This window comes from Syngnathoides biaculeatus, chromosome 5 (genome assembly GCF_019802595.1).
Source record: "Syngnathoides biaculeatus isolate LvHL_M chromosome 5, ASM1980259v1, whole genome shotgun sequence".
NCBI lineage: Eukaryota > Metazoa > Chordata > Actinopteri > Syngnathiformes > Syngnathidae > Syngnathoides > Syngnathoides biaculeatus.
In genome coordinates this window covers 3566024-3591176 of record NC_084644.1, presented here as the reverse complement: position 1 = coordinate 3591176, position 25153 = coordinate 3566024, and the positions used below count along the sequence as shown (strand labels likewise).

The following is a 25153-nucleotide window of genomic DNA, read 5'->3' as shown; positions in this document are numbered from 1 at the left end:
ATTCGACCTTTGAAATACATACAAGAATTATGCCGTGGATTAATCTGGCTCACATCACATCACATTCGGACGAAAAGACGAGGCGACGGGAAAATGTTTTGAACTGAACTGAACATTTGGTACTTCATCTACTCGTTCTGCACCCTTGTGACTCATTGCTGGCCCCTTAAGGTCCAAAGTGGCGGAAGGTGATTTAAAAATATTTTTAAAAACGTGAAAAAACAGAGAAGCAGAAAATCTTGTGCTCATTTTAGCGAGACTTGCAAAGTCGCAATCACGCCTATTTTGACAAACGTCGGCATTTAATTTAACGAAGCCACGTAGACACTCGACCAATGTGCAAAGGTGCGACGTGGGTCACGTGTCAAGTTTGTGGAATTATCGTAAAGGATTAAAGTAAAGCATGGCAACAAAAACATTTGCTGGACCAACATACTGGAAAACAAACTGCTAAAATCATTTTTGATTTCATTTGCATTGTTCCACTGCAGCCTCACATGACCTTTGATTGACAGCTTTTCTTTGGAGACCACATTTTCATTTCCTCATTGTTGTTGTTGTTGTTTTTGGTGTTCATTTTCCTCTTTTTTTACATTAGTTCTGCTTTAATGATTTCATTTTTCTCACCTCGACCCTCCTTCTGTCGCCGTCCTTTCCCTCGCTGAATAAAATCGTGGGTCACATGACGCAGTTGAACATCGGGTCACTCCGGTGGGCGCCAGATGGTCCATCTGTGAGCTTCGCAAAAGTTTGTGACCCCTTCGCACTGCTGTACAACAACTCTCTGACCTGCTTGATGGCACAATTACAGTCACGTATACGCGGTCGGCGTACTCCTTTGTGTGATGTCTCACGGAGAAAGATACATATCTCGTGAGGAATTCAGTATTTGTGTCAGTGGTGAAAACGAATGCGAAATTGTGGCACTCAATAACATTTGCATTAACACTGAGAAGGTTTAGAGAAGCTTTCTTTTTTCTTCAAAGCAAACGCACCCTTTTTGAAAAGATAAGCTTCGAGTCGCAATATTTTCTCATATTCGGTTATCCCACATGATAAATTGTCACTGCTGCTATTTAGCACTCCATAACGGAGGCTTGCATGCGTACATGTATGCATGCAAGCCTCCATTGTGCATTTGACAAAAATAAGAAGTAGCAACTTCAATTGGACACATACATTTTTTTATAGATGTAAAGCTACAAATTTCAATGATTAAAACATCTCCAAGCATATAAAATGAGGGTTCAAAGCGGGGGAAATCTAGTTGTTGTTTCTGCTGAACGGGGTGAAACCATTCATCCATTATCTACCGCTTTTCTGGGTCAGGTCGCTGGGGAAGTAGCTTCAGCAGGGATACCCGGACTTCCCTTTCCCCAGCCACTTCTTCCAGCTCTTCCGGAGGGATCCCGAGGCGTTCCCAAGCCAGCCGAGAGATGTAGTCTCGCCGGCGTGTCCTGGGTCATCCTCGGGGTCTCTCTCTGGTGGGACATGCCCGGAGCACCTCGCCACGGAGGCGTCCGGGAGGCATCTGGATCAGATGCCCCAGCCACCTCATCTGGATCCTCTCAATGCGGAGGAGTAGCAGGACACCCTGCGGAGGAAACTCATTTCGGCCGCTTGTATCCGGGATCTTGTTCTTTCGGTCCCGACCCACAGCTTGTGCCCACGGGTGAGGGTAAGAACGTAGATCGACTGGTCAATTGAGAGCTTGGCCTTTCGACTTAGGTCCCTCTTTACCACAACGGACCGATACAAAGTCCGCATCACTGCAGACGCTGCGCCGATCTGTATGTCGATCTCCCGCTCCATTCTTCCCTCACTCGTGAAGAAGACCCAAAGATACTGGAACCTCCCAAATCGTCAACCGTCATTTAAAAAGCACAGATCTTTTTCTTGCCGACACACGAAGTGAAAATATATCCACTTGAAGCCTCCGACGGGTGGAAAATATCCCACCGGGTTGTCGCGGCGTTTTCCAGGGTCTTACGAGATTGAGCTAACCGCCAGCTAGCTTGCAAGCTAGCCACCGGTTAGCTTCCTCGGCCGACGGACGGCTGCCGGGCAAACTTCTTAATTAACTCCACTTTTCTTCTACTACCGGGAACGTTATTTTGTTTTTCCATCATAAGGCCGTATGTTTGTGGGTCAACCACATTTAATCATTTTGGCCAAATAACAAAATCAAGTAAATTCAATTTATTTTTAACTGAGGCGCACTTTTAGAAGCAATGAGACCAATTAAATCAGGAATGATTTTCAAGATTGGTCATTTTGGAAGTGTCCTACACTCCTTTTGTTCGGTTATCTCTCCAAACGGGAGGAGGGGAGGATGATTTTCACATTTGTGCAGTCCTGAACGCAACCTCTGGGATTTGCTACTTCCACCCAGGATTCATGTTTGTCAATAAACAGGACTACCGAAGATAAAAAAAAAAAAAACAACAACAACAACAAAAAACTGGTAAACGAAATTTCACAATGTTGTAGAGCTGTTGGAAGAGCTCAGTTTTTGGGTTAAATAACAGATAAAGGTGCAGAGAGAAAGAGACAGAGATTATCGTTAAATATTGCGTGAATCGTCACATCAAAAAAATGGATTTTTCATGTTTGCCAAGTCGTTGATCATTTATCGAAAGTGTTTATTGTGTGACGGTCGGAAAAAAAAATTGGCGTGGATCCGAATGAATCATTGTGAGTTTTCCATGCGCGACTATGACGCCAAAAATTGCTGAAACGATTCGAGCATTTGGACATTTCCTGCCATTTCCCCATAAATAGAACATTGTTCTTAATCTTTAAATGTAGGCAGCGCAAGTGCCGTTGGATTATATCGAGTGGATTTTTCAACCGCAGTCGAGATTAGCGCTTTTACAAAAGAGTCAACGTCTGCTCATTGTTGAATTGCAAACTTCCCTCTTTGGGTGAGGCATTCAGTCGGAATTCCGCCAGATTTTTCCACATCCATCCGACTGCCTGTTGCCAGAAATCATCACAGCACGACTCCAACGCTGGGACGAGCACGGTATTGATACGAAGACGATCAGAGCTTGGGATTCTGTCGGGAAATGTGGCCAAGCAGTTCCATCTTCTTCCCATCGGATGAACGGATTCCCAACGTCACGCTTCCGTGATTCACGTCGCAGTCTTTTTGGCGAACTCCCGGGATGAGAAATGGCTTCCATATGGTCAATCCGCCATCAAATACTGCCCCTCCTGACTGATGCCCTTCGCTAAGGTCGCCTCTCATGTGCAACTTGGACTCTCATCGCTTGTAATTAAACGTGCTGAACTGGCACACACAGTCAGCGAGCTTCTTGGCTCCCTAAACAACAAGACGGGCTACAGGTTGCATTGAAAACTGCACAAATAACACACACAGTTGACATGTTAATAAGAGGCAGCGGGTTAATATGAAGGCCCCCGAGCGACCGCAGCTTAGTGATTAGTGTGAGCGGTCACCGTTTATTCGTCACTTCGTCATCGGCAACCTGAAGGGACATTCTCCAAGCGCCTGCTCGCTCGAAGGCTCCCTTTATGGTTCGCCATAGCCGATATGAATCGACAAGATGGGTGGATTGATCATCTTTTTCAGACCATTATTGACTTTCACGTGTTTTGCCATTTATAATTGTCACTTTTGTTGCAGTTAAAAGGGAGTTAAACTCTTTCTGTGTACCGTGGCTTGTAACCAGGTGCGCTAACGCTAGCGCCGTGCTAATGCTAGCACCGCACTAACGCTAGCGCCACACTAATGCTACTAATGTGAAAAAAAACTCGCGGCTTGTAGGCCGGAAACGACGGTGATAACGCTGCGATATCAACAACGAACCCTGCGCTGCAATCACAACTCGGAGGCATCTCGTCGCTCGACGCCCTTTCAATCGCTTCTCGGTCAAACAGCCAAAGACGTGTACGCACGGCATTGTTTGCATGCGCTCAACAGTACTGCCAGGCATCCATGGTGTTGTTTCTGAAGAGTTTGTCTTCAATAAGGTGAGAGGAGTTGGAGCCTATCCCAGCTCTAAAGCGTGGACCGGTCAAAGGTCACCAACCAATCACAGGGCACACCCATTGACCAAACAACCACAGAAAATTGCACGTCTTTTGTTTTGGGAATGTGGGAGGAAGCTGACGTACCGAGAGAAATTCCACACAAGCACAAAAGGGGAAAGACATTCCGACCTAAAAAATATCCATCAAGAGTGAGATTTGAGTCCTTATTATCAACATAAGCGTACTGCATTCAATCCAGAAAAAGGATTGAGATAGTTTATAGGTTTAAAAGTGAGCAGATTTCCAAATTGGGTGCTTTTCTTGAATCTTTACTTAAAAGTAAACTCAAAGTAAACATTTTCTCTCGCGTGGAGCCTCTTCAGTCTCCGTCGGTTTTCACTCATCGCGGAAAAGAGCTCGGTTTCCTGTGCAACACTGCCCCCTGCTGGTAGCGCCCTGCTAACTGCGAGTCACCCCTTCAGATTGGTGCATTTAATGACGTCAGTTATCGTTTCCTTATTTTATTTAGGCAAGTGACTCATTCCCGGATGTGGCAAAGTTCATAATGTTCATAAAATGGACATTAATAGAAGCCGTCGGAACTGATGGACTTAAAGCAAGTCATAAATCGTGATTGGTCGCAATATTCTGTACACTTGTTTTAGACACCAATGTAGCAAAGGCTCAATATTATATGGAGCCATCATTGCAACTATTAAGAAATCAATGATCGTTATTAAATTCATTTCTGTGTGACATTGCAAATAATCTCACCTTATCCAGGCAATTTCAAGGCATTATTATCATTGTAAAGACAAATATTGTCCATATTGTACCCAATGTTGTGGTCTATCAAGACAAAACAGATACAGAATATGCATTTTGCTTAATCATTTTTGTTTATAAATAATATAATAAAAAAACATCTACAAATGTGCACACTTTCCTTCAAAATATGTTTCTTTTTTCCCAAGAAAATATATTTTCTTTTATTATTACAATATTTCCTGACATTTCTGTCATCATGAAATCTTGCACTACGCTAACTCTGAGGCCTTAAAATGAAAAAAATCCACGTTTTCAATAAAATGTAGTAATTCATATCTTTTTACTATTTGTACTGTAGCTCGCCTCCCCCCCCCCCCCCCAAAAAAAAAAAACAATATTTGGACGCCAGACACACTAAATGCCCAAAAGTATTGAGGAGCGAACAACTCGCACATTAACAGAATGCATTTATTAAACACTTAATCAACGTCTGACAGGAAAATATCTGTATTAGAGACCGAGCTTAATGTTGATTTTTAAAAGCACAAATGCCAAAAACAAGCAGAATACAACTGCTGAAAATATCACAGTCCCTTTTTCAGACGAAATAATTATGTCAACATTCTGTTATGAGGACAAATACATTCATTGGCCCGTCAGCTGCGATTGCAGACGTCTGTACAACCCGGATTGTCCTTTCAAAATCAATCAATTCATCCTTCGTCCGTTCACCATCAAATCAGTGAAGCCGACGATAGCCTGATTGGACATATTTTAAATTATGTGCATTTCCATTTTTTTTTTCAATTGTTTGATTTTACAGACACTGCCTTAAAAGTGAGTATTGAGCTGATAAAACAGCATACAACCATAAATATCAAATGTGATATCTTTGAACAAAAATGCGGTTTGTTGTTAAATGTGTGTGGGGGGGGGGGGGGGGAGTAACCACGTGATAGTTTCACTGAAAAAATGTTTTAAACACTCCTTAAATACAGCCTGATATAGTAAGGCATCAAATCAGGATGTATATACACGACAATATTTACATTTATTGTATTTAAAAACAAAAACATTTGGAATGAACAGCAGTTGTCTTTGGTTAAGAAGTGATGAGGCCACAACTGTTTGAACTTCCCGCGATTGTCACATCTCTAAGAACAACCAGTGGCCTATAATAATAATAATAATAATAATAATGCGATACTACGGCTGATACGACGATATTTCCTGGCAAAGTTTATCGCTCTCTTCTGATCAATTATTATGATGACTTCACGACACGAAATTGAACAAAACGCTTATGACTCCGGCTGCGGTCGGCGGTATAGTGGAAAACTGCACAGCATCACAATGACGAGTTTTTCCACATATTTGATGCAGTAAAATGAAATCTGAGTTCATATCTAACGTGGACGGTGTGTGTGTTGCTACTGTATGTCTGCACAGGAAACCATCATGGGAGTTTATGTGCCCCCAGAAAAATCACATTTCCTTTATACTGGTTACATCTAATTTGAAAGACGAATATACAGTATGTATTAGTCTCCACATACAAAGGCTCAATTGCGTTTTTTTTGTTTTTAAGACAGAGAGTACAACTTTACAGCCATCATACCACATTGTGAACGTATAAATGTAGCAATGTGTCTCATAAGTGCTTCATTTTGGGGGGTGTTTAAGTGCTCGGATAATACCGTCAGTTCCGGCCTACCTTTTCACACGCTTTCAACCCTGCGGTTTATGCGGTGATGCGGATAATTTGTGCATTTTTTTGTAACGACCGCAAGGGGCCATTCGAGCGGAAAAGGTAAGCATGAGACCGGTGGAATATATGTGCCGAGGAAGTGACTTTTACGGGCCCTGTTAGCGCTGCGCTAGCGTTAGCGCTGTGCGAGCATGTTGCTGCTGTGTTACCGGCGTGTCTCAGTGATACTGTATTTACCGATAAGTTTTTGTGTTAGCGCTAGTGTGGTGCTAGCGTTAGCACTAACGCGGAGGTCACCAACGCGGTGCCTGCGGGCGCATGGTACCCCACGAGGACCTTTTAAGGCTCCCGCGAGGGATTTTCTAAAAATACCACAGGGCACCAACTGCTATTTGTGCTTTAAATTTTGAATCTGACTTGGTTACGTTAATAAAATTTTTAAAATACCTGTAATGTCATATAATACCAAAAATTAAAAGGAAAATACTTTATGTACATATAATGAACTCTGAGGTTGGCCGCAAACAGGTCATGTGGTCCTTCATATGATCGGTGCTCAGGAAGTAGCCCTCAGCCCCAAAAAGGTTGGTGACCATGTTAGCTTCACGTTAGTGCTGCGCTAGTGTTAGCGCTGTGCTAGCGTGTTGTTGCTGTGTTACTGGCGTGTCTCAGTGATATTTACCGTTAAGTTCTATTTTAACCGGCCCTGTTAGCATTCTCACTTGCGTTAGCGCTGTGCTGTCATTGGCGCTAGCGTTAGATTCGCGCTAACGTTAAACTCTGTGGACCGTTTTTTTTTTTTTTTTTGTTGTTTTTGCAAATATCTTCCGTTTCAATCTGGGTTTCAACGTGGGCACCTGCGGCTTTTACACAGCTGCGGCGTTTCTGTGTACCAAATGGTATTTCCTTTACAAACGTACTTGGTGAGGCTTATAACCAGGTGCGCTCTGTAATTCTCTTGAATTGCCGATGTCTAGGATGCATCGTTAAAAATTCCGACGATAAACCACATCAGCTATTTCTGTGCTCATCATTAAACATTTCATTTCCGACTTTACATACGGAAATGAAGGTAAATAGTTTGAGCCGCTGAATCATTTCAGTCTTCGTAATTTGTATTACACTGATTTAAAAAAAAAAAAAATTCAACACAATGCCTCCATTCGTTGTTTGACGTTTGCCGTGATTGTCACAATTTTTTTCCAGAAACTGTATTATCAGGCCTTAAAGGCTTAAATTTTAATAAAGGTTATCACTATCCAGTGTACTTTTGAAAATGATTTAGCATCATTTAGGGATACTTTGTGCCTTGAATTTGCCTTTAATCGTCCTTTGAAGGGATTTTAGTTGTCGCCTCGGTCATCTCTCTTGAGTTTATCGTTGTGGTCCTGATCCAGCATCAGCCGGCATAGATGTTGTCAACCCTCATTTTGTGTAAAACTTTACTTTCTTTGACTCAATTCACATATTCGCGTTACCTATTTTTTTATATATATATATATATATATATATACAGGTGTCATCTAAAAATGCCAGTAAATATTATCCAGGGGGCATCAGCGGGGGCCTCCACAGCTGCCATTGACTAATTCAGGCAAAGGCCTCTGGATGCGCGCCGACGGTCGTCTTGCAGATGCAACTAATTCATCTCCGAATCGTCACCTTGAAATTTGGGCCGGTCCTTCCTGCGCACGCACGTACGCTTTTGAAAAGTAGAGGAGAGGAAACCTGAAGACTGCGACGTTTGCGCTCGTGGGGGGTGGGGGGTGGGGGTGGTGCAAGCAACAGGAAGAAGGCAGCAGGCGTAACCTTCGTCCCGTTTCTCCATCCGGACTTCCCGCAGAAGTTCCCGCCGCGCGTCTCAGATTGGCGTCGAGCGGTCGGCGATCAAATCTCCTCCATCACTTCCATGACGATGGTCCGGGGCCCGGTAAGGATCAGGTTGCTCACAGTTCTGTAGTCCTGAGCGAGGACGTTCAGTCCGTTTACTGACACCACAAACTGGCAAACCTGACGACAAAAAGCGGATTTCAAATAGACAAAAAAATCATTTTTCCCACAGTACTTAAATATAGACAAACTACTGCATATCTTAAAAGACTTGCGTAAAATAACAGATGGATTAAAATGGTGGATCAGCTAGTAAAGCTTTGGCCTCACAGTTCTGAGGTCCCGGGTTCGACCCCGGCCCCGCCTGTGTGGAGTTTGCATGTTCTCCCTGTGCCTGCCTGTGTGGGTTTTCTCCGGGCACTCCGGTTTCCTCCCACATCCCGAAAACATGCAACATTAATTGGACACCATAAATTGCCCCTAGGTGTGATTGTGAGTGCGGTTTGTCTCGTTGTCCCCTGCGATTGGCTGGCAACCAGTTCAGGGTGTACCCCGCCTCCTGCAGGTTGACACCTGGGATAGGATACAGCGCTCCCCGCGACCCTCGTGAGGATAAGCGGCTAGGAAAAGATGGATTAAAAACAAACCAATCGTGTTAGGGAAGTGCCAATGACTCGTATTCATGGAGCGAACACGCAAACTCCACAAAGGAAGGCTGCAGTCGAGGTTTGAATCCCTGTCTGACCTGCGAGGCAGAAGTGTTGACCACTACCTTACCGTGCGACCAGTCATGAGAAAGCAGGTGTCCAACATGTCCAATCAAAATTTGTCAGCATTGTGGCGCCCGCCTACTTGTTCATGTCCCGCGCGTGACCGAGTGAACATTCTTCCAATCACAAGTGCGTGACCTGTTCCAAACAATTTCTCTTGGCTGCTTTCCAGACGGACTGGAGGAGGAACGTTTTTTTTCTTTCATTTTTTTTGTTTTTGTTTTTTGGGGCGGCATGCGGAGGGGTGAGACATAACGCGTCTGGCGTGTCATCTCGGGAAGAGATTCTTTTGTGTCGTTTTCAGATTTGCAAAGACTGCGTCGTTGCAGTGAATACTTCATCCAAATATCAAAATAAGATCATCAGAACCTCCTTTTCGGTGTTGCAGCCTGTGTGTTACTGTACGTGTACTGCACGGTGTGGGTCTCCTCCCGCGCGCTAGATGAGAAATGGACGTCGTTGCCAACAAATAGCCAACACAGATGATCGCATGGACAGCTGGGTAAACAGGAGCCTCTCGTTTGGGCCGCAAAGAAGATAATCCAGCCCATAATGTGAGCCCCCCCGCCCCGCAAAAAAAAGGAGCATTTCACTACGTTTCTGAAACTGAATGCGCGCAAAGTTGAAGCAAAATGTTGCAAAAAAACAGAGAATTCCTCGTGTGGTTTTTTGTTTTTTTTTGTGTGCGTTTTGTTGTTGCTGTTGTGTTTTTGTGACGTCGCTGTTGAAAGCTACTCGGAACGGCAAAGAGGAAAAGCACGACCATCATGAAGCGTGACTGGGAATGACCGCGACGCAGGAAAGATAGCGTCCTGTCTTGGACGCCTAAAGTGAAATTAAGAATATCGTCCATCCATCCATTTTCTTTTGCCGCTTATCCTCACTAAGGGTGCGGAGAGTGCTGGAGCCTATCCCAGTTGTTATCGGGCAGGAGACGAGGTACACCCTGAACTGGTTGCCAGCCAATCGCAGGGCAGATTGAGACAAACAGCCGCACTCACAATCACACCTATGGGCAATTTAGTGTCCAATTAATGTTGCGTGTTTTTTGGGGGGGGGATGTGGGAGGAAACCAGAGTGCCTGGAGGACACCCACGCAGGCATGGGGAGAACATGCAAAATCCACAAAGGCGGGGCCGGGATTGAACCCGGGTCCTCAGAACTTTGAGGCCAACACTTTACCAGCTGATACACTGTGCCACCCGATTAAGAATATCACTTCCTGTTTATTGTTTCCGGTATCGGAGTTAACTTCTTTTTACACTTGTATGACATTAAGAACGTGAGGTCATTGATAAAAAAAATTCTCTCACATCATCAAACACGAGTCGATTTTCACTTGACTTCAGTGATACCATAATGCAGTTATTCAATTATTGCCATCTGAAAATATTCATATTGGTCTCCTTTTACATTGTCTTGACAGTTGTTGTTAAAATGTTGGCAGTTTGTACACTATAAAAGATTTAGCCAGCAACAAGAGATATTTTATAGCGACATTATTGTTTTACGGGATCAATTAATACTTTATGGTAATGTGTTAGGGGCTTCATATCACAGTGCAGATAAACAGACGTTGCAAAACATGATTTTTAGAAATAATCAAGCACAGAAGCGTGTGACAACAAGTTGCCAGTTTTTGCCGGTTGTAAGCAAGCCCAGGAAAGACTCGCCGGCTCGCCTTCCTCAGCACTGCCAAAACCGCAACTGCCAACTGCGGCCAATAAAAGGAAGGCTGCGCTTGCAACATGACGTTACTTCGGCCTCTTTTTCTTTCTCTCTCCCCCCCCCCCCCCCCCCCCACAGGCTTCGGCGAGGCTCCTTCCGAAAAGCTTCGGAACCTTTGATCGCATTGCGCTGCTCGCAAATCCCCAAAGCGTGCGAGCCGCGCTGGTGAAAGATGCGCCGCCGGATGCCGTTTCGGGAAAGGTCAGAGAAAGCGTAAAAGATCGTCACTTAATCCCGTGTTGTCGCTCTTCGGGCCAGAAAGCGGCAAAAATACTTTTCTTCACCTTCCGCAAACGCACGTGAACACATTCTTATCTTATCTGTTTTCATTCCTCTGTTGGAGGTTGCTTCTCAACTTCTCTTAACGACCGCTTAAATCTGGGCCTCCTTTTGTGGCTGGGTGCCAGCGGGCGGGCGAGAATTGGTGGGGGTAAACGAAATAAGAGGAAGGACGAAGAAAATTTGCAGAGTGACGCGTGGACACATGATGAGAGATGAAGATATGCTTCGGGAATCAGAAAACCTGCATCGCCGTTTCTCCGTTTAGTTGGCAAAAACGTCAAAGATCCCCAAAATTGTTCACCAAAATAGGATTTAAACACACGTGCAACATTAAAGCTCTTCAGAAATTTAACATTTCCTCACATACAGGAGCCTTCGTGTCACGAATTCCCACCACTACAGCTGCTAACGAATATTAAAAACTTAAACAAATGTTTAAAGGGGAAATCCACTGGTTTGCATGAACAATGTATCCAATAGGTCCTGGCATACGTACTCCATTTTGAAAATGTGATGTTAAATCTTCTCTCATTTAATAGTGTTTTGAGAAGATTTTTATCGACAATTACGAACTTTCAGGGGCGCTGCCATTTCCGGAAGTCACATGACCTACGCGCGCGGATGTGACGTGTACCGTGCCGCAACAAAAGCTCGATTAGACGGGACATCATTTATGGCCAGCGCTGATTTCTCATATTTATCCTCATCAAATGAAGAAATAGCAGTATCGGTTGATAGGGAAGACGGAGGAATAATTCCATACACAGCCGTGAGCGGTGCCGCTCAAGCCGCCGCGGGCCGCGTAACTAGCTCGCATGTCGGAGTCTCGTTCATTATCGGAATTAACCAGGAGTGGCGGCGGCTGAAGGAGGGAGGACGTGCGAGTGTGGGTTTCAGGTGGGAGGTGTCAGAAAAGTTACCACAGGGATAACTGGCTTGTGACGACCAAGCGTTCATAACGACGGCGCTTTTTGACCCTTCGATGTCGGCTCTTCCTCCACAGCGCGGAGGAAAAAGGTGTGAGCGACACGTGTTACGCGGGGGGACAGACACCCCGAAGCCGGCTTGCTGGCTTCAGTACAGCCGCTCACGGCTGTGGATGGAAGTATTCCTCCGTCTTCCCGATCAACCGATACTGCTATTTCTTCAATGGATGAGGATAAATCCAAGAAATCAGCGTAAATCGAGCCTTTGTCGCAGCACGGTACACGTCACATCCGCGCATGTGACTCACGAAAATGGCAGCGCCCCTGAAAAGCTGGAATTGTTGATAAAAATCTTCTCAAAACTTAATGAAATGAGAGAGGATTAATATGACATGACCTATTGGATACATTGTTAATGCAAACCACCGGAATTCCCCTTTAAGCAGCCAACGTTGACTCGTAAAGACAACTTCCGAAAAGGATGTAAGCAAACAATAAACACACCTTTTCCAGCAGAGGAAGAGCGGAAGGAAGAGGAAACGAGGGTTTATAAATGGAACCACGCTCACAAAAAAATAACAATAAAAAAAATTAAAAAAAAATGAAAAAAAAAACAAAACAACAATGTGCAGTCGCAATGGATGTTAATTGTCTGGTAAGAAAAGTCTGCAAAACTTCTTTTTATCATTGAAATTTTTTTGCTAATTTTTGTGTACATAGTATGGCAGTTGATGTGTACTGTATTTGTAGCCAGGATCATCAAATATGTCAGTGGGAACCTGGTGGGGGGCTCACATTAAACCCTTTTTTTTGTTTTTTGTTTATAATACAAACTAATAATGAAATATCGCCACCATCTTGTATATTTTCCGCTTATGGTCCATTAGAGTTGCGGGTGTGTCGCTTGCCTAACGCAGCCGACGTTGGACGAGAGGTGGGGCGCATCCTGGAACGGTTGCGTTGCGTCACATTTTCTTCCTAAACTGAACGATGACCTGCTGGGGAGTTCGTGGAAACTAAAAGACACCCCCACCCCCTCCTCCTCACTGTTGTAGCACTGGGGAGTGACGTTGTCTTTGATGTGCTGTTGTTGTTCGCACTGTATGTAGTACACCGAGTAATATGCATGGTACTTATATGACAGTATATATAATACATGGAAATAGATTAGTGCCACCAGGATTTGAATTTGAAATGTAAAGTGATGACATTTTCAATAGTTGCTACAATTCGCTGTCTAAAATTCAACTGGCTAGAATTCTATCCATCTATTTTCTTCACCGCTTATCCTCACGAGGGTCACGGGGAGTGCTGGAGTCTATCCCAGCTGTCAGGAGGCGGGGTCCGCCCTGAACTGGCTGCCAGCCAATCGCAGGGCACATCGAGACAAACAGCCGCACGCACAATCCCACCTTGGGCCAATTTAGAGTGTCCAATTCATGCTGCATGTTTTTGGGATGTAGGAGGAAACCCACGCAGGCACGGGGAGAACATGCAAACTCCACACAGGCGGGTCCGGGATTGAACCCGGGACCTCAGAACTGTGAGCCCAACGCTTTACCAGCTGATCCAGCGTGCCGCCTGGCTCCAATTCCCTGTCTAGAATTCACCGTCTGTGCCAACAGGCAGAACAGCCAGCCAATCACAGCTATGCTTTCTTAGTCATGTGATGTCACGTGACTAAGAAAGCGCAACTGCGATTGGCTGGCTGTTCGGTTCTGACCTGAAGTAACCCTGCCCGGTGTCACCGACGGCGAATTTTAGACAGCGAATTGTAGCCGGTTGAATTGTTAACATTGAAAGGTTACACTGAAATACAACTATTGAAAATTTGATCACTTTACAATTCAAATTCAAATCCTGGCGGCACTAATCTACTTCCATAATAATAACAACATTTTATGCGGTATCTGCACTATAAGGTCAGAGCGGCCGCTCGCTCGTGTTCCCGTTTACCCTTCGGCCCCGTACGTGTCGACACCTTTGCGACGTGGAGGGTTACGTTGCCGCCAGCTAATGATCCGTCAATAAAATGAGTCATGCGAGGCGGAACGAGGGGGAAGCCGAAGGCAACTCCTCATAAACAAACAAACAAGCGCGTTCTTAACTACAGGGGGAAAAAAAACAACTTTGCATTTATTCAAAAGCAAGCCCAAAGTACAAGGTGAAGACAGGAAATATTGACGCGGCAAAAGTCTTCGGATGTGAGGATGAGTAAATTGTGTGACGAAAGGCAAGAGCGGGGGATTCGCTGCCCCCTGAAAAAGAACAATATTTAGTTTAGGCCCCACCGCTTCAGCGCCAATGATGACGGAAAAAAAATCCAATAAAAATCTCGGGAACCCCGTCAGACTGGAGGTCTTCGTGACCTTTCTGCCCCCCTTCCACGACCCCCGCTGAACGTCCGCTGTTCCCGACGCGCCGACATGCGAGGTGAATTTGGGAAGTCCTCACAAGGGTGTGTTTGTTTCGCTGCCGCGCTCGCTTCCAGCATCAAGTCAGTGCAGTGGCGCATTCTTCCAGATTAAACTTGTTCGCCATTCTCCAAATACCTGATTTATCTCCGCTGGATCGTCGATTATTGGTCGCTTCCTTTCGAAAGATAAAGAGCTCACCTCTCCTTCCATGCTTACGTGTGTACCGTCGAGTTCTCAAAAATACACAAGCAAAAATCTTGAATAGTACCACTGAGGTAAAATACGTCAACAAATTAACTAAAAGTAAAAGTATTGCATTTTCACCCGCAGTGGCAGCGCTTCATCACCAAAAGAAATTTCTTTGCAGATCCATGCATGCGGCGCATGCAGCAAACATACATAATGTGCCTTTTCAAGACATTTTCTGTGTGTATCATAACTAGCAATTTGTGATTTGATGATCATTTTTTATTCTTCTTCTCTTTCTTGTTGAGTGAGTGGGAAAATGCATTACGACTTGTATCCTGCTCATAAAACTAATTTCCAGTAAGAAATGGTTTTTTCATTCAGGTCACAATGTTCAAGTTCATGCCAGTTAGTCTTAACTTTATGATGACAATTATAATAATAAGAATAATAATGCGCCCTTATCAGCGGCCCTGAACCATGACACACATTTCCAGGGTGACCAAAATATGACCGACAACGAAAGCAGAAGCGCTTATTTCCACTGCTCGTTTCCTCTTTTTCGGAGCAAAATACCCCAAAGTGTGATTATTTTTAATCATGTTACATTTTGACTTCACGATGGTAAAATTAGCAGGCGCTCGCCAGGTGCCCCCAACTTCAAACTCTGCCATGTTTTATGACGTCTAACAGGTGTTCGTCGGCAGCCAGCTCGCTGCGACTTCTTCCCTCCCTGCCGTGCATTCCCAGCATTCCTCGCTGCCACTCCGCTTGCACAACTTTGCGTCAGCTGCGGGGACAGCCGACCACGACCCCCCCCCCCAACCCCACCCCCACCCTCACCTTTACCCCGTCTCTTTTGTTTTGCTGCTGCGATTCGTAAACGCTTCCATGTAGACAAATATCGTAGATTGTTCCTTTCGCCGCAATGTCACTGCGCCCCCCACCTTCCATTTTCACGCACACGTCGCTTACCTTCATGCCGGCGGCGGCTGCGGGTCCCCCGGGGTCCACCGCCTGGATGTGACAGGGTTTGCTTCCTCGCACCACGAAGCCCCATCCCACGGCGTCGCCCACGATCTGCAGAAGGCCACATCAAGTGTCACAAAATACAATACGGCCGATGTGAGCACAGTACATAGAAGTCCTGCGGGGACGTCTACCGTAATTTCCGACTTTTAACCCTGCGGTTTATGCGGTGATGTGACTAATTTGTGCCATTTTTTTTCTAACGGTCGCAGGGAGCCACTCGAGCCGAAAATGTAAGAGTGAGACCGGTGGAATATATGTGTCGAGGAAGTGACTTTTACCGGTCCGGCCCTGTTAGCGCTGCGCTAGTGTGTTACTGCCGTGTCTCAGTGATTTTTACTGTTTTTTTTCTAACCGCCCCTGTTAGTGTGGTGCCACCGTTAGCGTTAGCGCAGTGTTGCTAGCGTCGCTAGCAGCGTTAAACTCTCTGTGTACCGTCTTTCTTTGTAAATATCTCGTGTTTCAATGTGGGCACTGGTGGCTTTTACACAGCTGCGGCGTATGTATGTATGTACCAAATGGTATTTCCTTTACAAATGTACTGGGTGAGGCTTATAACCAGGTACGCTCTGTTGGACGTGAATTACGGTATTTGCGATTTCCCAGAGGGACGGGGGTGGATTTGCAACAGTGCACTCAATGGTCTGACTCTGTGTTAGGACAGGATGCTTTTCAAGTGGTCTGGTTGTGTGTTTGTGGATGTGCAAGTGTGTGTGTGTGTGTGTGTGGCGTACAGTGAATGTCTTCTTTAGGAAAGGTCCTCCTGGAGTCTGGAGCTCCTCTGGACTCACGTGTCTCTTCAGAACTGTCCAAACACAGAACATGTTATGAACTGATTAATTCCAGGAGCGAGGATCTATTACGTAAATACACACACACACACACACACTTGCACTGTGCATTTCCTAGAAATATGCGCATGTGCATGTGTTTTCCTTCCCTTTTCACAACAACGCGACAACTTCAAACATGTTCCCTAAACACTGTAACAATAAAGAAGGGGGCTATAAAAAGTATCTTTACTCTATAAAAACTGCGTCACACCATGAATAGCCGTGAATACTTTGTGAAGCAGCCTGTGCGCATAACTCGCGTACTTCAAATTCATATGTAACACCCCCCAAAAAAAAAAAAGTCTCATTAAACATACTGGTAAAAATTTACTGAGACACGGCAGTAACACGCTAGCGCAGCGCTAACAGGGCCGGACCGGTAAAAGTCACTTCCTCGGTACATATATTCCACCGGTCTCACTCTCAATATGTGCATGTGCACATGTTTTCCTTTTCCTTTCACAACAATGCGACAACTTCAAACATGTTCCCTAAACACTGTAACAATAAAAAAGGGGGCTATAAAAAATATCTTTACTCTATAAAAACCAGGACGCACCATGAATAGCCGTGAACACTTTGTGAAGCAGCCTGTGCGCATAACTCGGGTACTTCAAATTATGTCACCAAAAAAAAAAAAAAAAAAAAAAATCTTGCACAAAACCGCTGCCACGCAAGTTGAGATTTACGGATAACCCTGAAATCGGCGTCTTCCCGGAAGAAGAACAGACACAGGAACGCGGCAGCCGATCGGTGTTTCAATAGAGCTCGTGCACCTCCGTCCTCAAAATCCCGTGACTTTTGTTTACGTCGCCCGGGTACAATTGTAAAGGAAATACCATTGGGTACGTACATACACCACAGCTGTGTAAAAGCCGCAATTCCCAACAGTGAAACACGTGATATTTACAAAGAAAGATGGTACACAGAGTTTAACGCTAATGCCGCCGCGGTAACGCTAATGCCAGCACCGCGCTAACAGGGTCCATTAAAAGAAAACATACCAGTAAAAAATGTTTTGTTTTGTTTTTTTAAATCACTGAGACACAGCAGTAACACGGTAGCGCAGCGCTAACGGTGCCGGACCGGTAAAATTCACTTCCTCGGCACATATATTCCACCGGTCTCACTCTTACCTTTTCCACTCGAGTGCCCCCTTTGCAGCCGTTAGACAAAAATGCACAAATTAGTCGCATCGCCGCATAAACCGCAGGGTTGAAAGCGTGTGGATTAAAGTCGCGGCTTGAAAACCGGAAATGACGGTATTACTACTACTGGCCGTACAACTCGTTTTCTCAATTGCGTGCCAATGTCACGAGGAAGGAAACTCTTCTGGTGTCGTGTGTTTGATGTACGTGCGTGACGGGGGTTCCTTTTCCTGTCTTTTGTTGTGTTCTTGTCTCTTGGGCTGTGTGGCTACGAAGGCACAATCAAGGACACTTCAAACACACTCACACGCGCGTGCGCACACATATTTCTGGTCATACGCTATCTCCATGTGATTCCTATTGCATAACTGGAACAAACAGTCTTCAGTACCCTCGGAAATGAGTACAAGTTACTGTAGTGTAACTTGAAAGAGAACGCGCGACCAGAGAGACGCCGGCCTTCCGGCGGAGCTCACCGGATTTGGGGTTGCAGAGGACCGGCGGGCTGCTGCTGAGCGTGGGGCTGCTGCTGTAGTAACCGCTGCTGCCGCAGCTGCTGCTCATGCTGCTGCGGCGGACGCCGACCGCCATCTTGATCTCCTTCGTGGGGCTCACTGTCGGAATCGCGCGCGAAAAAACGAGAGGTCACGCCGTGGAGCCGGTGAAAACCAAACTACAGAATAAAACTTCACGGGGGCGTCACGCAATTAATGTTCTCTCTAATTTTTGACGTGTCTGAGCAAACACGCTAAAGTCGTGAGCGCCCCCTTTGACCACTGTGAGCAACATCAGACGTCATCGGTAGAAGTTCCACGCCTCATTAAAAGGTTCAGATTACATTCTTATCAGAAAATTTTTAAAAACATATTTTGTGTTTTTGCAAACTTACACTGAAAATGTCAACAAAAAAATACATTACAATACAAATAAATACATTAACTATACTATGAACTATAAACTTGAACTTTTTTTTAACCCACAATGATATCCCCATCTGTTTTTCTTTTTGTAAAACTAAATTATTGCTTGCAGAATATCTTTCGCAATTTATGTTGAAAGATGAACGATGCTCCCAAGCAATTTTAGGGTTAATGTTATGTTTCCTCCTATATTTAAAATACAAAATTAGCTTTTTGGGCACTGTATCGTCTGTGCTTTCATCCTTGATCAGGCTGTGCCAAGGTGGAATTTTAACATTCCACACCAATTGTAATTACACCTTTAAGAGCAGAGGGGGCGGAGTCAGAAAAACCAGGAAGTTGAGTGCGTGGCCCGGTGTGGCTGGGCAGCAGCTCATTGTGAGAGGCAGCCGTGATTAAAAAAAAACAATAATAATAATACGTCAGACTGGTGTTCACTGCGCGGGATCTCTTGTCATCTGCACAGAGTGTGCGACAAGTGCGCAAATGCGCAGTTGCGCAGCTTAGAGGGAACATTTTACAGTTCCTAACCTTGAGATATAGCAAGTTCTCGTTAGGTCAGCTAGCGTAACGACCTTGCGTCTACTCTGTAAACAAACACAGCGCCGCTAAGTCTCTGGCGCATTATGTAAACAAAAACAATCTTTTTTTAAGCTTAATGATTATAACTGTTGCAAATTGTTACTATTGTTTCGCTTTCCTCACATCAAAACGTTTGAGCTCTAATAGGGTATTAAATATTGACTTTTTATTTTACTGTACACAATCTTTTGTCAGTTTTGGAATTTTTCATTTGTTGTTTTTCATGTTGTCGTTTTAATCATCACTCAATCCGTTTCAAAACAAAATGACTGACATTTTGCAATTTCAACCAAACGTGGGCACGCCGGGATGATTTTGGCAGAACGTTGCAGCCAAAAAAAAAAAAAAACATTCCACGTTTTCACAATTACAAGGGAAACCTGAACTACCATGTGGCTTGCGCGATTATACTATTAAATATAAATTGAAGTGATGGCCTCATGGCAAAGCATTCTAAATATAGCTGATGTTAATACGAGCATTCGTTTCGGACGTCGGAAATGTGAACCACGACTGATCACGGGGCACTCGTTCTGTTGCCCTTTCTTTGCGGAACGTGTTGACATTTTGTACGTTTCTGAAGTACAAACAATACGTTCATCATTATGGCGGGGATCTGTCGCGGTTCATACAAAGAGCTCTTCATTGATTATGTGGTTGGCTAGTTGAGCGACACGAACGTGGCAAGATATCTGAACCGGCGTTCAACGCGCACGCGTGTGTGTGTTTGCGGCGACGCGCAGAGTACCTGAGAGAAAGCTGGTGTTGCCCCCGTCCGAGTTCTGCTTGCGGAGGCAGAAGGGGCTGTCGTGGCTCTCGGGGATGCCGCGACCCCGCTCGTGGAGCAGCTCCATTAGCCGCCGCCTCCGCCGAAAGTTCATCCTGAACTGGAAGAGGAGGGGCCCGTCCACAAAGTGATGCTTGTTCGTGACTGGTTCGAGAAAGCCAGAGCGCAATTTTAGGAACGTGGATGGCAAGACCAAAGGATTTCTCAATTTGATTCCAGTCAGATGATTTTGGGACTAAAGGGCAAAATGATCGCAGACTCCCAAATATGAAACGGCACTTTGGAAATCCCGGTTCATCGTTTTCGTTCTGGCATATCCAAAATGCGTTTTGGTTCTTCCGCACCAAACCCAGCCAACGACGTCTTGGCAGGTTTGGACAGAGATGTCCAAAATGGGGCTCAGTACTCATCCCTGGGGTAAAATTGGAACTTCATGAGAGAGAGAGGCGAGGTCACACAAATCTATATTTTCATTTCTGACAAAACCGGCAAAAAAGGCCTGTGTCACACTTGACCTCAACCTACTCGTCACGTGATCTTCATGGGAATGAGGAAATGCACAGAAGTGAAAGGGAGTTGCACATAAGAGGCCAAATCCAAAAAGCTGCTGCGGTTATTACACTGTAATGACGCACAGCGCTGCGGTGTGTGTGTGTGTGTGTGAGCAACAGCACATTCCAAGGCCGCGGAGATGCTCGCCTCTATTACAGGGACACGCACACGCAGAGAAAGAGTTCTTTGTCTCCTCGCTGTGTAAACTACTCACATGGGAAATACTTCACGACAATCATCGTCCGCTTAGGTTCACATTAACCGTTTAGTGTAAGAGCCAGTTGGGGAAGGGCAAATATAAGCGATGCAGGCATGTGAGGGCGGCTGGTAAAGCGTTGGCCTCACGGTTCTGAGGACCCGGGTTCGATCCCCGCTTGTGTGGAGTTTGCATGTTCTCCCCGTGCCTGTGTGGGTTTTCTCCGGGTGGGCACTCCGGTTTCCTCCCACATCCCCCCCAAAAAACATGCAACATTAATTGGACACTAAATTCCCCCGAGGTGTGATCGTGAGTGCGGCTGTTCGTCTCCATGTGCCCTGCGATTGGCTGGCGACCAGTTCGGGGTGTGACCCGCCTCCTGCCCGTTGACAGCTGGGATAGGCTCAAGCGCTCCCCGGGACCCTCGTGGGGATAAGCGGCAAAGAAAATGGATGGATGAAAGGATGTACAGCCGTGTGACTGCTCTCCTCAGTGAAGTTTCATTGACTCACGCACGACATCATGTTATGAAATTTAAACGTCACGTCAAGCCGTTCAGGATTTCCTGCCGTTGTTCCTCTGGGCCACAAAATACACTGCATACATTTGATAGTACTTTACTCATACTGTACTGTACATAGTGTTCATTTTTAGTTGCTATTAGCTTAGCTTTTTATGTTCAACTCCCCTTTTGATGTGCTAGTTAGCAGTTTACGCGCAAGCATTCGGCTGAAATATTAATTGGGAGGGTTAGAGAAATTAAAAGCGTGCACAACAAAATAAAAGTAAACCCTCGGTTCTCGAACGTCCCCCTTTTCGAAGAGACCGGTTTTTGTACCAAAATTTTGAGATATTTTTTGCTTCTGTTTTCAAACGGAAATCGGTACTCGAACGCCCCCGAACCCGGAAACAACATATTGCGTGCGGCCAGACCAGCTGACTCACGACGCGTTTTGTTGTGAATTCCCACGCCGCCGAAAAAACCCAGATATAACATAATGCGTGCGGCGCAAGCAGCTGACCCACCCACGTCGCGCTTTGTTATTGTCAATTTGAACGCCCCCCGAAAAAAAAAAAACGGCGTGCGGCGAAACCAACCACCCACCACTTTTGTTATGGTGTATAACGCAGCCTCGGTACCCAGACATGTCCGGGTAGTGACTGTTGTTTTTCTTCTTCTGGAGGACTACCGTATTAACCCCAATCATGGCTGCAAATTTATTCTGGACTTTTGTTCATAAAAACATTTTACAGGGCCGGGGCCCGAGTCGCTACAGATACGGCAATGCACTCCCAGGCTAGCGTACTCTACAACTAAAGCATACATTTGAAGCAAAAAAATAAATATATTTCTTAAATTATTTTATTATATAAAGCATTTAAACTATACATGTATTTCTACTATGCAGTTTATTATCAGGAAAAGCTAAAAAAAATGCTTTATATAGCCTAGTATTTTAGACTTGGAACGGATTATTTCTTTTTCCATTCATCGTAATGGGAAACATCGATTCGGTTTTTGAACAAATCACTTCTCGAACCGTCTTCTGGAACGGATTGCGGTGGAGACCTGAGGCATCACTGTATTAAGTTAAGCGTGGCGTCACGTTTGAATGGGTTGATTTCACTATTCGGCAGCCGTCCATTTTCTTTGCCACTTGGCGGGCTTGCGAGCGAGCTGGAGCCTATCATGGCTGACCGGGCTTTTGGGGCACCCCAGGGTGCTCACTAGCTAACCGCAGGGAAAGCACAGATAAACATTCGTACGTGTAGCCTGAGAAAACTCCCACAAACGCGGGGAGGACGTGCATACAATAAATCGGGAGGCCGAAACCCAGTTGAAAATCTCAAACCTCAGAATTGTGAAGCACGCAAACACTGCGGTGCCCATTTTCATCCATTTCTGAAATATGTCTGTTGGGTCGCGAACATATTTTCGTCCACACGGGCATTTGAATTTATGATGCAAGATTTTTGTCTTCCAGTCTAACCTTTTTTTTTTTTTTTTTTTTTTTAACTATGCAGTACAACAACAGTCGCCCAGAGTTGAGTCGAGATTTTCCATTTTGAAAACCAGAACTGTACGTTTTTTGGGAGCAAAGTAGAGGCCTCACCGTGCTGGATGATGCCGTGCTCGAGGAGGCGCCGCCCCAGTTGCTCCGCCTCCTCGCGGGTCGCCATCTCCCCTTCCTGGATGAGCCAATCAATGAACTCGGAGGCCACCAAAGTGCGCTCAAAGTTCCCGCCTTCCTCTTCCCTGCTCTGCACGATGCTGTTGTCGCCGTTCATCAACCTAAACGCCGTCATGTCAAAAGTATATAAAAAAATGACCATAAAATGTAAAGACTAATAAATTAATATCATCATGTCAAATGTATAGGAAAATGATCATTAAATCGTGTAATGTAATGTAAGAACTAATACATTTATAGAATCATGTCAAAAGTATATAAAAATGACCATAAAATGTAAAGACGAATACATTAATATAATCATGTCAAAAGTATATAAAAATGACCATAAAATATAAAGACTAATAAATTAATATAATCATGTCAAAAGTATATAAAAATGATTATTAAATGTTAGAACTAGTAAATTTATAGAATCATGTCAAAACTATATAAAAATGACCATAAAATGAAGACTAATACATTAATATAATCATGTCAAAATTATATAAAAATGACCATAAAATGTAAAAACTAAAATTAATTTTATCATGTAAAAAGTATATAAAAATGACCATAAAATGTAAAGACTAAATTAATATAATTATGTCGAAAGTATATAAAAATGACCATAAAATGTGAAGACGAATAATTAATATAATCATGCCAAAAGTATATAAAAATGACCATAAAGTGTAAAGACTAATAAATTATTATAATCATCTCAAATGTATAGACAAATGATCATTAAATGTAAGAACTAATAAATTTATATAATCATGTCAAAAATATATAAAATGATCATAAAATGAAAAGACTAATAAATTAATCGAATCATGTCAAACGTATATAAAAATGACCATAAAATGTAAAAACTACAAAATTAATAGTGAAAAGTATATAAAAAGGGCCACAAAATGTAAGCACTAATAAATTAATGTCAAAAGTATATAAAAATTCTCAGAAAGCGTAAAGATGAATAAATTAATCTAATCATATCAAAAGTATATAAAATGACCACAAAATGTAAGAACTAAAAAATTAATAGAATAATGTCAAATGTATATAAAAATGACTTTAAAATGTAAAAATTAATAAATAAATCTAATCCTGTCAAATGTATATAAAAATGATCAGAAAATGTAAAGATGAATAAATGAATCTAGTTATGTCAAAAATATAAAAATAACCATAAAATGTAAAGACTAATAAATGTATATAATCATGTCAAAAGTGTATAAAAATGATCATAAAATGTAAAGAGTAATAAATTAATATAGACGTGTCAAAAGTATGTAAAAATTACCATAAAATGTAAAAACTAATAAATTAATAGAATCATGTCAAAAGTATTTAATAATGAACTGAAACTTAACCACAAAATTAGGTGCAACTTCAAAGTCTATGGAGTGTAGTGTCAAATATTCCTTTGCAAAGATAACTCAACTCAAACTCATATTTCAGCCCTCAATTTTAGAGTAAGCAAGTGGAAATTGTCAAAAGGTTTCTTGAAACGACAACCGGTGACGAGTGAAAAGCAAAACGTCCCGCCACAAAGGATGGGCCGCCAACTCCCAACAACGACACAAGTCGGCACACGCGGGGGAGCAGAACTGCTGACTGCGTCCCGACCTTGCACAATAACACGCGGCAGTCAACAAGTGTCACGGACACAATGAAGCCCGCCGAGCACGCCGTGCTCTCGAGCCACTTTTGAACCGTGTCCCGACGTGTACTGTCACGGCGCTCGAGGTCGTCGTCGTCGGAACATTATGACATCTGCAAACGCACTCGGCAGAACAGTTCCGATCGGTTTGGAGCCAAACACAAATTTGGGCATTTTAACTGTCAAAGTGGTGAAAAGTACCCTAATTTCCCGTCCTACAGAGCGCACCTGGTTACAAGCCTCACCGAGTACATTTGTAAAGGAAATACCATTTGGTATTACACATACACCGCAGCTGTGTAAAAGCTGCAAGTGCCCGCATTGAAACACCAGATATTTACAAAGAAAGACGGTACACAGAAAGACTTTAACGCTAGCGTGGCGCTAACGCTAGCACCGCGCTAGTGCTAACAGGGCCAGTTAAAATAAAACTTACCGGTAAATATCACTGAGACAAGCCAGTAACACAGCAGCAATACTCTAGCACAGCGCTAGCGCTCGCGCAGCGCTAACAGGGCCAGTAAAAGTCACTTCCTCGGGACATTTATTCCACCGGTCTCATTCTTATCTTTTCCGCTCGAGTGTCCCCCTTGCGGCCGTTAGAAAAAATGCACAAATTAGCCGCATCACCGCATAAACCGGAGGGTTGAAAGCGTGT

The 25153-nt window shown here is 44.1% G+C and overlaps 1 protein-coding gene across 4 annotated transcripts in view; it reads right to left on the bottom strand.

Annotated features, from left to right (window-relative positions):
- Nucleotides 1-4886: 4886 nt before the first annotated feature.
- The window catches only part of deptor (DEP domain containing MTOR-interacting protein), a 33292-nt gene continuing 13025 nt past the window's right edge, over nt 4887-25153 (bottom strand). For 3 of the 4 annotated variants that reach the window (XM_061820916.1, XM_061820918.1, XM_061820920.1), the window contains 6 exons: nt 22773-22951; nt 19872-20054; nt 18098-18235; nt 16375-16445; nt 15587-15691; nt 4887-8482 (listed from right to left, as the gene is read on the bottom strand). In XM_061820916.1, coding sequence (XP_061676900.1) covers nt 8360-8482; nt 15587-15691; nt 16375-16445; nt 18098-18235; nt 19872-20054; nt 22773-22951 — 799 coding nt within the window. In that variant the 3' untranslated portion in view covers nt 4887-8359. The remainder of the gene's footprint in view (nt 8483-15586; nt 15692-16374; nt 16446-18097; nt 18236-19871; nt 20055-22772; nt 22952-25153) is intronic. The other variant, XM_061820917.1, reaches the window with a different exon arrangement.